The following is a 14,737-nucleotide window of genomic DNA, read 5'->3' as shown; positions in this document are numbered from 1 at the left end:
TATAAATTACTTTAGTATATTATGTGTGCCTAACAAGTGAAAATAGATGTTACTTTTTCTAATTCTTTATACCTTGCACTTATCTGGTGAACATTTATCATTATTATTCATTTGTTTAGGATATACGTTTTCACATTCTCATTCCAATGCCTAATTATTCAATTGTTAAAGGGACTATAATTCAATGAAATATTCTTTGGAATAAAACATTGTGTTCTTTGGAAGAGTGTACTTGCATTAGTATTATGAGTGGCATAAAATGGTCTTGTAATAAAATGCATAAAATAACAATAATATCATTTATCGCAATATATTTTGGTGCAATCTATCATATGACAAAAAAAAATAGATATCGTGACAGGGGATACCTCTCCTTTAAAACCAATCTCTACTTAAACCGGTGGGGTGGACGTTCTGAGGCCATAACACTTCACAAGGACCCCAATCTTTGAGTTACTAATTAATGTAAAAAAAGAAAAAATGACAATAAGTGCTGGACAAAGATGATCAGTCAGGAGAAATGAAACTGAACAATCTTTCTTCAACGTTTTCAGGTTTCTCTAATGTGCCATAATTCATGTTTTCAGTTGAAATGAGGATGAAATATGATGTGTATGGTAAAACTTATAAAAGTTTTTAACTGCAGCTTTAAATAAATTCACTATATTTCCATACCTGATAGCATGACACCTCTGTCTAAAAAAATGTCTGGCTAGCAACTGCAAAAAAAGAATAAGGCTTCATTTTGTGAAATATCACCCTGGACCTCAAAACCAGATGTATGCTGCACATTCAATCGACCTAAATACTTTGTATTGGTCAAAATTATTGATTTTTCTTTTATGTCAAAATTTGTTAGAAATATTAAGTACATGAAGATATTCTGTAAATTTATTACTGAATGTTTAAATAAATGTTCCACAGTATTTAGATTTTTTAACAATCAGATTACAGATTGTCACATAGTTGTATCTTGGCTATATACTGTTTACCTCCCAACAAAGCTCACAGCTTTCAAAAAAAAATGCATAAATTCCAAACAATTACACTGACTCTTTATGTGATCCAGTGTCACAAATGTGTCTTTGCTTATGCTCAAACATGTAAACACAATGTTAGTGTCAGAAATGCATGAATTCAGCACTAGGGAGCAGCCTTCTTCAAAAGTGCCACCATCAGTGTGGCACGAGATTCAGACGCAGACTTTATCAAGCAAAGAGCAGCAGAGAGAAACAGAGAGCTATACAGAAACACATTCATTTAAATGACAAAAAATAAATGATGAAAAAACTGCTCATCGTTACACTTTTCATCACAACACAGGAATTTGGTAAGAAAGATCATCATTTACTCTTTAATAAATGTTTATAATAATATGATTTGTATGTAAATAGACATATTTTTCAGTGTGCAGAGGACAGGACAGAGTTGAACAGCCTTCAAGAGAAATGACTGCAAATAAAGGAGAGCCAGTTACTCTGTTATGCAATTATTCTGTCACGACTACAAATGCTTATCTCTTCTGGTACAAACAACTACCAAACAGATCGCCAACATTCATGCTGAGTGCATTTACAGTTGGTAAAGGAACTACTGAGGATGAATTTAAAGAGAGATTTCACGCAACACTGGATAAAACATTAAGAACGGTTCCTCTGCTGATCCAGGATCTGCACTGTCTGATTCTGCTGTGTATTACTGTGCTTTGCAGCCCACAGTAACTCAAACACACTCAACACTCACACAAAAACAGGGCACAATAGTTTCAAAACTCCCTCTGTAGTCTATTAGTGGTATAATCACAGAATCATACAACATCTTAAAACAAATGTTATACTCTATTTCCTGTTTCTGGAATAAACATCTGAACTTTAAATCAGTCACATGATATTAAATCATAAGAACACATGTCAGGTCACAACTCAACTTTCTCACACTGAAGCTAACTATTTAATACTACATATTACTAACTATATACAGTGTATATACTAATGTAATAGTAATACTAATGTAGCTTAATACTTCTGTTCTCTCTATAGGCCTACTAGTTCAGGGTTTCTGCAGGTCTCACTAAGTTAAATTTAAGACTTTTTCAAGATCATTATGAACTAAATTTCAGACTAACACAAGGCAATGTAAATGCAAATATTTCATTATATTTCTTATATTTTACTCGCCCCATTAAAATTTCAATTTAGTTATTTCTTAGGTACATGCTTTGAATAATGTGTCAAAAACTTTCTTTAAAAAATACTTTGTTATATGTTTTAAAGCTTTACATGCACATAGATAAATTAAAGCCTATTTTTTTTTTATTTAAGACACGTATATTTTAAGACCCCGCGGACACCTTGTACTTAGATCAAAAAATGATATCATAGCGCCGCGAATGTCATTAGTTTATTTGTCATTCACATTTGTATTTTTCTTGCAGTTGCAAAAGCTGTCCTCTGATGGCGGAGCAGAAACGAGGATTGTTGATAGTTTCATTACACAAAGCAGGAAGTTCAGTGTGTGTTTGTGAAGCTGCAGAGACTCACAGTTACACAGATCAAGTGCTTAGAGAACATCTTTACACACACCTGATCTGACCTGTAGACATGGAGAAACAACTGATGCTCATTTTAATTCTGACTCCAGGTACAATAGCACTCTTGATTCATCACAGTGGGGTTAATGAGATATGCTGAGGTCATTTTGTGTAAAACAATGAGAAATAATATTTCTTTGTTTCAGGTGTGATGACTGCAGACCAGATTAGGCCAAATAAAGAAGCTCTTACTGTAAAGGAAGAGGAGACTGTGACCCTCAGCTGCTCATATGATACAAGCAGCAGTTATGTTTATCTTTACTGGTACAGACAGCATCTTAATGGAGAACCTCAGTATTTAGTATTTAGACCTGCAAAATCAGCTTCTACAAGTGGAAATCCAGTTGATCGTCGGTTTCAGTCGAGCACATCAGACTCATCCACTGAATTCACTATTAGCGGTGTAACTCTGACAGATTCAGCTCTCTATTATTGTGCTCTAAGAGTAAGAGCCCAGTGATACAAAGTATGTGAGAAGCCATACAAAAACTCTAATAAATGTTTCACTTGATGTCAAACCACATCAAACCCACAATCTATAATTCACAAATATAATTTCACTTGAGGAAACACCTGGGTATGGTTACTGAAAGAGTAATGAAAAGGAAATTAAACAACAGAAGAATACTTCCTAAACTGCATCTCAACCAGCTAGATTTTACCAAACCTAACTATTTGATATCTCCTCTGCAATTAATGTCTCGATTGAACTCTTTTCAGACTTTTTAAACTTTTGAAGTCAAAGTCTTCCAATAAATGTGATTTTACTTGCTAATCAGTAGGGCCAGACAGAATCTGCAGACATTTTTGCTATTTCTGTGCAGAATTTTGTAAAAAATTTGCGGATTTATGCGGAATGATTTAGGAAAATCATTACTCAAAACTAAAATAAAGGAATTAATACCTTTTTAATAATAATAACTTTTTAACTTTTATTTAACGTTAATTATTACAATGCAAATCAGATCCACATATTTGTTAAACAAAGTAAATCTTTTATCTACAAAAAACAGAAAATATTACTTTACCAACATGTACTGTAAATAAATCATATGAACATTTTCATATTAGTCAATATTACTGAAATTTATTTAAAAAAACTGACAATATAAATTCACACACATTTACACACGTAAATAAATAAATGCAATGATGGGCTAAAAATGGGCACAAATTCCATGTGGGCCTAGGGCTGCACAATAATTCAATATCTTTTTATCGCGATAGATTTCTTTTCAATAATGGTGATATGAGTTTTAAACCCATTTCCGATATTTCGATATACATTTGCGTATTAATACTGCGTTAATATTTCATATTTTTACATTATCAATCATCACTGAATGACGGTCAGTGCTCAGCCGTCAAAAAGAGCATGGTGTCACTTGCGTGATGACGTACATCACAGACACGCTGCCAGAGCTCAGCAGCAGTTGGTTATGCTCAGTCGCAGAAAGTTTTAGTTACAAAATGAGTGCCCTGAATAAAGATGTGAAGGAAGAAGCTTCCATAAGTAAGATTGCAGACAAAATAGTTGATAAGAGAGGAAAAACTAATTCAGTGGTGTGGAAGAGGTTCGGCTTTTTAAGTTCCGATAAACTTCAGGTTTCGGTGCTTTGCAAAATGTGCCGGAGAGTGGTGCTAACTAGCAGCGGGAACACTTCAAATCTGTTCCACCATTTAAAGCAGTTCCACCCGATAGAACATATTGAGAGTCAGAAGATAAGGCACCATAAAAGTTTAAGCCAAACTGTCGCATCACCTTCACCCCCACCCGCCTCCCCGAAACCAGTTGTGTTAGAAGAGAAGGCAATGATGAAGCAAACACAGATAGCCGCATTCCAACCTTACGACAAACATTCCAAACGTCATAAAGACATTACTAGGGCTGTTACAAACTTCTTGGCTAAAAACATGAAGCCATTTAGTATGGTGGATGGCGTGGGCTTCAGGAAAATGATGTCAGTCATTGACCCCCGATTCGAGCTCGAAAATATTTTTCACGCACGGCTATACCTGCACTTTATGGTGAAGTTAGGAACAGGATGGAGGAGCAACTTAAGTCAGTGTCGTATTTTGCGACCACAGCTGACCTCTGGTCTAGTCGAACCTCAGAACCGTATTTGAGCCTGACAGTCCACTTTATTGACAAAGATTGGAATCTTGTCAGCTTATGCCTCCAGACGGTCTACTTTCTAGAGGATGACACAGGCGAAGCAATTGCAGCTGGCTTTGTAGATGCGCTCGCCTCCTGGGGACTCAGCGAGGAGCACCAGGTTTGCATAACCACAGATAGCGTGACCAATATCATCAAAGCCGCTGAGTTGAATGGATGGACAAGACTACAATGCTTCAGGCATCGACTGAACTCTGCCATTGTTAAGTTATACACGGTTCATGTTTGCTCGCCATAATATCAGCGCTGGTTGCTTCAAATAGAACGCTTTTGACTTCGTTAAATAAATATGAGCACTGCGATTTTCTGATCATGTCTAAAAGGAAACACATTGTATTCAGAAATTTCATTGCATTTTTCCTATAATTCCTTAAAAAGTAATTTATGATCACCAAGCTACTTTGTGTTCAAATGTTGCCAGGAAAATTCGGGAAACAGCACCTCCTTCTGGAAGAGAATTAATAAATAGTTGGCCTAGTGGCATAGTTTTGATTTCTGGCTAGTTTTTTTTGCAAACAGGCTCACTACTACTACTAACATAGAAGGCTTGAGTGCACAGCAAACAGTTGAGAGGGAGCTCAGGAACTACCTTATTTCTCTAGTTGCTGACAATGACTCAAACCCTTTGGATTGGTGGAAAGTCTATCAAAAGAACTTTCCCAGAGTAATCCAACTGGCACAATATTACTTGTGCATTAAGGCCACAAGCTCCCCCCTGAGAGAGTTTTTAGTACAGGTGGCAACATTGTCACATGTAAAACGGCATCATTGAAGCCAGATAGTGTAGACCAGCTTGTATTTCTTGCCAGAAACCCCTGGAGCCTGTCATAGGGTGTCATGAACATTCCACAATGTTCCTACCAGAGCAGTATGTTTTTGTTGTTGCTCACTCTTTATTCATTTTATTTTATTTTTTCCTTAATAATTCACCAATGGTAAATTGCCTTTGGCTAAAGGAGATTGGTTGTTGTTTATATGAATAATCAGCCTATTCTAGTTTAAATGGAAATATGTTTGTTAATAAGCTTTGAGAGAGTTTGAGAGTTTGATTTATTTGATAGTATATTTTACATTTCTTGTTTGTAAAGGCTAAATACAAATAAAAAGTGAACATTAATTTTTTTGTACTGTTTTAATTTTAATTTTTTTAAGTTATAAGAGCCTGGAGGTATCATAGACTTTGCAAATTCAGTTTGCAGACATCTGTAGGTACAGACATCCATTGTGTGCATTTTTGGGAGTTTTTTCCTGGCTTTTTAATATTGTCCTGATCGACATCAGAATTCAATTCAATTCACCTTTATTTGTATAGCGCTTATACAATGTAGATTGTGTCAAAGCAGCTTCACATAAAAGGTCACGGTAAATAGGAACAGTGTAGTTCAGTTTGTAGTGTTTAAGTTCAGTTCAGTGTGGTTTAATAATCACTACTGAGAGTCCAAATATTGAAGGGCAAATCCAACGATGCGCAGCTCTACAGTTCCCGAACCATGCAAGCCAGCGGAGAGGAAAAAAAAAAACTTCACTAATGGCGAAAGTGAAGAAAAAAAACCTTGAGAGAAACCAGGCTCAGTTGGGCACGACCATTTTAATTTCTCCGCTGGCCAAACGTCTTGTGTAGAGCTGCAGTCTCAGTGGAGGAGGCTGGAAGCTGGCCTCAGCGAAGACTCGTCTGTCTCTGGAGCGTCACAGGAATCAGTCTCATGTTCTACCCGTTCAAAAATGAAATCTATATCTAATCTATACCCCTAAACCTAACTTTAAATTATTTTCAAAATAAGAGTGAATTAATAGTTAAATAACAATGATATAGAAGAACATAACTTGCTGCCCTAAATCTTTTAGTTGAATCAAATGAACTTTTCTAGTCATCTCAATTTACAGTATATCAATCAAACTGACTAAAATATAAATATATTAAACTTTTTATAACTGAAATTTTATGTTAAATTGAATATTAAAATAAGTTACAGCAACATATAAATATTTGCTGTCTTTGCCATTAATTATTTTACTGTGTAACTGTAAACCTAAACTGTAACATAAACTCTAAACATTTTCCTTAAATCTGATTGGCTTACTGAAATGTTGTTCCAGGATCAACATAGACCTTAGTCCAGGAATATTAATTTCACACTGTGAATAGGGTGAACTGAATTTAAATAGTAAAGACATTTTAATTTAAATATTTCAGTTCAGCTAAATCTGTTCAAACCCACCACAAGGAGGCATCATTCCACAAAATCTTCACAAGGCGGGACTTTAATAAGAATCTGAAACTATAAAGCCAAACTGAGACTATACAGTCAGAAGAAAACACTGCTGTTAAAATATTCCTCCTTCATATGTTGATGTGACAATGCAGAAATTGGTCAAACTTGCTATTTTCTTCACTGTTCATGTTTTGGGTATGTACATAATTTTTTTACACTGTATTCTTTGTTTGAGATACTATACTAATGAGGAAATGTATTTCTCCAGTGTGCCGGGCATCAGACAATGTTGAACAACCTTCAGGACAAATGGCTGCAAATGAAGCAGATTCAGTTCATCTACAGTGCAATTACTCTACAACTTTCACAAATGCTTATCTGTTCTGGTACAAACAACTGCCGAACAGACCACCGACTTTCATCCTGAGTGAATTTACCATTGGTGAAGGAACTACTGAGGATGAATTTAAAGGGAGATTTTCAGCAACACTGAATTCAGCATTAAAATCTGTTCCTCTGCTGATCCAGGATCTGCGAGTGTCAGACTCTGCTGTGTATTACTGTGCTCTGAGGCCCACAGTGACGACAAAACCCTTCACTCTCACACAAAAACAAGATCTACTGAAAACCATTCCTGTTACCATACTTCACAAACACCAAATAAAAATCAGCAAAACAGAGAACAGTTTAATCACAATGTGAACAGAATTTGACAATCATCTTTTCTTAAACATTGTCTTGTTCGTGCAAAACTAAAAACAATACTGTGATTTACTCACACTCCAGTTGGTCTCAATCTTTATTTCTTCAATGAAATCAGTTTGTTTACAGTTGTGTAGATGCAAATAAATCATTAGATATTTCTCAGTTATCTTGTTTCACTGAAGTGAGAGAGCTTAGAAAGGTTTATGTTGATTTTATAATAGGTTATTAAATACAGAAAAATAGAATATATTTGTTGTATTGTACTACTTAAATGGACAGTATTAGAAAACTCACATAACGTATGTTTATATAATTTGTATGTTCATCTGCAATGTTAAATCTGCACTTCTAAATAAATAAGTGATACATAAGAGAATGCTGAAACGTAATGCTAAATATTCTGCAACACTGACACTTAAAAGGGAAAGTTCACCCCAAAATTTTTGTTTTCGTCTTTGACATACTGTACATACTATTTTTGTTTGTACTATACACCTTTTTCTTAGAATGCAAAATTACCCATTTGCTTTGCGTTTATGAGCAAGGAGGATGCTAAGAACTTCTGGTCTGCAGCTGATGCGTATAAAGAGTCACATTCAGCTTTAAAACGATAGTTTTAATCTGTTTTGCTTGTCTTTAACGTCTTTGAACTAATACTACTGACCGATTATTTAATAAACGTGATATAATGGGATGGAAAACATTCCCTCGTTGAACCCTCATCATCGCTTAAGTGAATATTTTCTCTTTCTTTCAAATATATAACCAACCCAAACAAATGTAATTCACCAAAATATTTGACACACACACATAGCCTACTGTACTGTCCCACTAACACTTTAACTGAATAAGTGTCACAAAGTGAGAATAAAGTGGTGTTTTGAAATGACAGAAAAACACATATCATGGTAAATACTACACAATACAAACTAACAAGCAAATCAGCCAGCAGAGTACCAGTAACAGACGTTTATTGGTAATTTTTGGAAACTGCATGGCTTACATACCAGCTAGTTTCATGCCAGTAATATGGTTTGCTCTTTATAATGCAGAGAGGTATTGTTTGTGTATGTGTTTTAGGGCTGCTCGATTATGGGAATCACGATTATTTTTACATGAATCACGATTATTCAAAACGATATACAGATGAAGTCAAAATTATATATATATATATATATATATATATATATATATATATATATATATATATATAAATATAAATATATATATATATATACATATATATATATATATATATATATATATATATATATAAATATAAATATATATATATATATATATATATATATATATATATATACATATATATATATATATATATATATATATATATATATATATATATATATATATATATATATATATATATATATATATATATATATATATATATATAAATAAATAAATATAGCGTCATCAACGCAACGATAAAAGAAATCAGTTATTAAAAATGAGTTGTTAAAATTACTATGCTTAGAAATGGGTTAAAAAAAACATTTTTCCGTGAAACAGAAATTGGGGGGAAAAGGGTCGCTAATAATTGAGGAGGGCTAATAATTCTGACTTCAGCTGTATATATATATATACACAGTTATTTTTCTCCCTGTAAACAAGGAAAGGGAAATAAATACAACAGAATAAAAATATGAAGCAAACTGTGCTTTAAGCATCTTCACTGTAAGAAAAAAATTGCTACGAAAGTCCTTCAATCAAGAGCAGTGAGGGATTTTCTCCTTTAGTTGTTTGATTAATAATGATAAAAACAGTCGACAGCAGGAATATTGCGCGCTGTCACTTTAAGAACTCTAATATGGTTTCTCTTTCACGTGTCTTTTGATTCTTAACTCGTTTATTTATTACATAAATGAGAGTTAATATGAATGCTTTTTTCCAACGTCACTCTGAATATCTAGTCTCGAGTTCAACAGAAGGAAGGAATTCATAAGTGTTCCAAACCAATTGAGAGTGAGCAAATAATAAGGATAATTTATTTTTGGGTGAACTATCCCCTTACGTCTCAAAATCAAGTATGAATAAACCTTTCAGTCAGATAGTGTGGTAAAGTCAGTCTCCTCCTCCAGCTGTGTATAAATGTGTTGAGTAACTCTAGCAAAGAGAGACAGAAGTATCAGGGAAGATAAAGTTGCTGTTCTAGATTCAGTTCAATTCAGCTCAAAATTTAACAATATGATGACACACTGGCAAAATTATTTGGTGCTGTTTGTATCATATTTCTTGGGTAAGCAGATTATATATATATTTTCTGCCATTTTAATTTGAGAATGAATGAATGATTGAATTAATTAAACAGGTAAATGGTTTCTCTAAATTTCAGTGTGTAAATGTAAGGATGCCGTTCACCAGAAGAGAGTTGAAACTGCTGTTGAAGGCACCGATTTATTCATCAGTTGCTCGTATACAAGCACTGACCCAATACCAACGCTCTTCTGGTACCAGCAAAAAGTAAATGGGTTCCCCAAGTACATGCTGTCTACTTTTGAAAGCAAAGACAACGAGTTCAAGAAGAGATTTAATGCAAGACTGAACACATCTTCAACTTCAGCTCCTCTGCTGATCCAGGATTTGCGAGTATCAGACTCTGCGGTGTATTACTGTGCTCTGAGGCCCACAGTGACTTAAACACACTCAACACTCACACAAAAACCCTGTGTAAGCATTCACAAGCTTAGAAATATAACCAAGTGTAGTTTTGAATTCTACCTTTCTCCCTTTTACACTTTAACTGATGTTATTTGTCTGAATGTTGCTGAACTTTTTTTTTCATGGCAACAAACTGTCAATCTCTATAGATGCAGGGTGTCTTTATCCAGACATTTGTTATAAAGAATTTGCATTACATAATCACCACTAATGTGCCTAGTGTTATACTGTAGATATTATAGCCTAGCCTACAATAGAGGTTAAGATCTTGGAAAATACTAACGTTAGCCAGATGGCACTGAAAGCCTATGTCCAACCCTGCAAATCGCCATCCAAAGTCACACCTCCTGAATGCATAATTGCCTGCATCACAACATCACTACAATACATCATGTAACATTCACCAGAGAGAACATTTGACAGTACATTTATTAGGTAGGTTGTTGTTGTTTACCTGTCCTTTTCAGTCTAAACTCCATCTTTAAACCAGCCATTAAGGTCACGGTTACGCTGTCAGGTTTTGATGCCCAATTCTGATTTGTTGCCTATATCTTTTAGCCAGTCTGTTTACATGTTCTTTTAATTGTGACCCATATCCAATTCGTTTACACTTGCCATTTACGACGCATGCGTAAAGGTAGATTTTAGCATCTGCACCACATTTGCCATGATGGAAGAAATTGTCTTGCTCTCATAAACAGCTCTCGCTAATATTTCACTTTCGTATAAAGCAGGTCGCACACCGGAAGCGCCGCGTAGCGCCACGCAGCACCATACATTTCAGAATTCTAAACAGGGTTTCTATCAGGGTACACACACCGGCGCCGCAAGTCGGCGGCTGTCCGCAGCGCCCAGCCATGACTCAGGACACTGTTAATTTCTCTGTCGCGCCACAGAGCACCATCTGATTAGTTTCATGTTAAATATCATGCGAATGTCCGCGTCTGGTGTGTGATACTTTTAACTGTCATGTGTGCGCCGTGTCGTGGCGCCGAGCGGCGCTTCCGGTGCGCGACCTGCTTTAGCCATGAAACGCACATTTGGCAGTAGGAATGACATTCCACCCTACTCATAATTCTCTTCATATAGCCGTATACTGTATATGTGGCTTTAACACAACCATAATACACTGTGATATAGCCTTGCTTTCTCATTACAATCGATCTTGGACTGATTGTTTTGGTGCAGATCTGAGTGCGATTGCGGGATTCACATATGCCAAATGAATCACGCTAACTGAGCAAACAAGACAGGTTCCAAAACAAATGTCTAGGTGTGAAAGCACCCTGTTTGCACGCAATTGACAGTCGCAGGACTCGCAGCTAAACTAAAATTTTGTGACAAGGCAGCACATGCCCGATTGGGCCACTAACAATTCTGTCTACTCTCCCGAGGGTCCCGCACACTGGCCCCGGGCCATCGGGCAGTCCTTGTTGTTGAGCCCTGCTACACCCTTTACATTAAAATACAGTAAAAATAAATATAGTTGAACCACTTCATTTAATGATTGACATCAGGATGTGAAGATACTTTCTACTAATTGTTTCTGAAGACAGTGACCTTTCACACCTTTAAATATTAACGCCAAACAAAATAATAACAAAAAAAGTCATAATATTACAATTTTGCACTATTGTATACTAAAATAATTAACTAATGTTATGTTAAGAGTCTGACAACGCACCTTCTCGAAAAGCACATCAATGAGATACAACTCTGGCATTTGCACACATTTTTGAATATTATGTGACGTGTACTATCTGTGTTATACAGTAGCTTTGATTGATGGTCTCTGATTGTTTCATGTTTGTGAGTGACTTGGGTTGAAAATGCTTGAAAAATACAACCTTTCATCATCACCACAAGGGGGCAGCATCCTTCAAAGTGTGAGAGCATGTAAACAGAGTTCGAATATCAAGAATAGAGGAACAGAAGAGAGGAAACAGAGCTACAGAAAAGACAAAGACATTCATTACATTAGAATCAAAATGGAAAAACTGATTATTATGATGCTTTTGTTCACAACACAGGACTTTGGTAAGAAAGTGAATCATTTACACTGCTATATTTGTTTATGTGGGAGTTTGTTACATTAGATTTATAAGTCATTTATTTGTATTTTTTCCTCCAGTGTGCAGGGCGCAAGACAAAGTTGAACAGCCTACAAGAGAAAAGACTGAAAATGAAGGAGATCAAATCACTTTAATGTGTAATTACACTACTACTTCTACAAATGCAGATGTTTATCTCTTCTGGTACAAACAGCTGCCAAACAGATCCCCAACATTCATCCTGAATATATTTTCATTTAGTGAAGGAACTATTGAGCCTGAGTTTAACAAGAGATTTTCAGCAAAACTGAATTCTACATTAAGAACAGTTCCTCTGCTGATCCAGGATCTGCGAGTTTCAGACTCTGATGTGTATTACTGTGCTCTGAGGCCCACAGTGACTCAAACATAATAACATTCTGACAAGAACTCAGAGCTGTAAAGTGTGCCGTTTCTGACATGAGCTTGTTTCACACTGATCTAGAATAATGAGTGGAGCAGTGGGTGGAGTTTATTCACACTGCTGAGAGTGAAAGAGTTCAGTCAAACACTGTTTCTGCATCACTGACTCTATGAAGACAACATGTTTCTCTTCACCTGCATTATAATACAGCTTTACATGGGTAAGAGATATTCAGTCAATCAACTTTAAAAGAAGAAAAGAACAAACATGTGAAGCTTTGTATTTATCACTTCATTAATAGCAACTCTTTTCTTTTCTACAGGAATGTCTTTTTCTGATGAAATACATCCCCTGTCTTCAGATAAACGTGTGGCTGAAGGTCAAAATGTGACTCTATCTTGTAATTACAGAGCCAGTACTGGCAATGTTGACTCTCTCCTGTGGTATCGTCAGTATCCCGGAGCAAAACCAGAGTATTTACTGCTGCTTACTGAATATTCAAACAGCTCTAAGCTTGATCTTCGTCTGTTTTCAAATGCTGTAAAAGCACTGAAGCGTGTGGATCTGCTGCTCTCCTCTGCTGCAGTATCAGACTCTGCTGTGTATTACTGTGCTCTGAGGCCCACAGTCACAGGAAACATAAAAACACTGAACAAAAACCTAAAGCACAGCAGTGAGTTTGCATCAAACAAGTGTAACCATGTGCTGTAGTGAACTGGTAATTTCAACAAAAGACCCTTTTCAACCAGTCCCATCAATCCAAGGTTTAATGTACAGTCAGTTTATGAGACATACACAAAAGGATCAACAAATCCAAAAGTAGAAAAATATTTATAGCATCTTTTTCTAAAAAATGGTGTTTAGAGTCATGTGGCTTTTCATCAAACAGTAACATTTATAACAGAAATGCATTACAAGAACAAACACATACTGTATTACATCACATAAAAAGGTGATGTATTTCTGTTATGACTCGGAACATTCAAGGATTCGTGTGTTTGACTGTCACAGTGACTGAAAAACATTTGACACTTACTCAAAACACAAAACAGAAGGACGATTCACAGGTTTAACTGCTATAAATACCAACTATTACCAATTACATCAAGATAACAACATATTCAAAATAGGCTCCAATATTATTTGGTCTAAAACATTCTTCTTGTCACGATCACCTGCAATCTCACCTGTGCGGATCGCTGGAGAACTACACATATGCCACTTCATGAACTACAACCCCCATCATGCACCCCAGACACACCAGTTCCTGATTCCACACACAAACCTGGAAGCCTATGATGGACTTATTAGATGGACAATAAAAAACAGCACAAACAGACTCTGCTAAGTCTTGTTTATCTGTTAGAGAGCCAAATGTTTCCTTGTCCTGCCTTCTGTGTTTTTGACCTATGCTTTGTTCATTGTTTTATTTTGCTCCCAGTCCCGACCATTCACCTGCTTTTCTGCCCATGGTTTGGATTACCTGTATGCTCCAGTTTACTCCTGTTTTGACCATTCCCAGCCTGACTATTCTGTTTAATATAGCTACTCGTGGATCCTCATCTCTATTGTCACCGACCCTTTACATTTCTAAATCTCTTCAGATCATTTAACAGTGACATAACTGTGTGCCAACTTTAATTTAAATGAAATAAATTAATAAACTAGATTAACAGCACTTTGGGAAAGTTCTGTTGTTTTGAATTGTGCTTTATAAATAAATATTGTATTGTATTGTGAATTAACTACATGTCAAATGATCACACCCACACTATTTAGAACAGCAGAGCTCCTCCCCAATGCAGATATTTATACAGAACATGCATCTATTTTTATCATGCATTCTATTTCAGATGCATAACGAAAAATACATATAGTAGTTTACTTTAATACATTATTAAAATCAGTTTAAACTGA

General features: G+C 35.6%; 3 gene segments (V, D, J or C); all 3 read left to right on the top strand.

The window, feature by feature from the left end:
• The first annotated feature begins 2,573 nt into the window (after positions 1-2,573).
• Positions 2,574-3,050, top strand: LOC130237966 (T cell receptor alpha variable 18-like). The segment is given in 2 exon segments: positions 2,574-2,640; positions 2,737-3,050. Coding segments are annotated over 2 exon segments (354 nt in total).
• A 4,026-nt stretch (positions 3,051-7,076) lies between these two features.
• LOC130237950 (T cell receptor alpha variable 38-1-like) lies at positions 7,077-10,345 on the top strand. The segment is given in 3 exon segments: positions 7,077-7,174; positions 7,248-7,558; positions 10,055-10,345. Coding segments are annotated over 3 exon segments (651 nt in total).
• A 2,655-nt stretch (positions 10,346-13,000) lies between these two features.
• Positions 13,001-13,531, top strand: LOC130237934 (T cell receptor alpha variable 14/delta variable 4-like). The segment is given in 2 exon segments: positions 13,001-13,040; positions 13,143-13,531. Coding segments are annotated over 2 exon segments (429 nt in total).
• Positions 13,532-14,737: the final 1,206 nt, after the last annotated feature.

This window comes from Danio aesculapii, chromosome 2 (genome assembly GCF_903798145.1).
Source record: "Danio aesculapii chromosome 2, fDanAes4.1, whole genome shotgun sequence".
Lineage (NCBI taxonomy): Eukaryota > Metazoa > Chordata > Actinopteri > Cypriniformes > Danionidae > Danio > Danio aesculapii.
The sequence above is the reverse complement of the archived record's forward strand: the minus strand, read 5'-3'. Positions and strand labels throughout refer to the sequence as shown.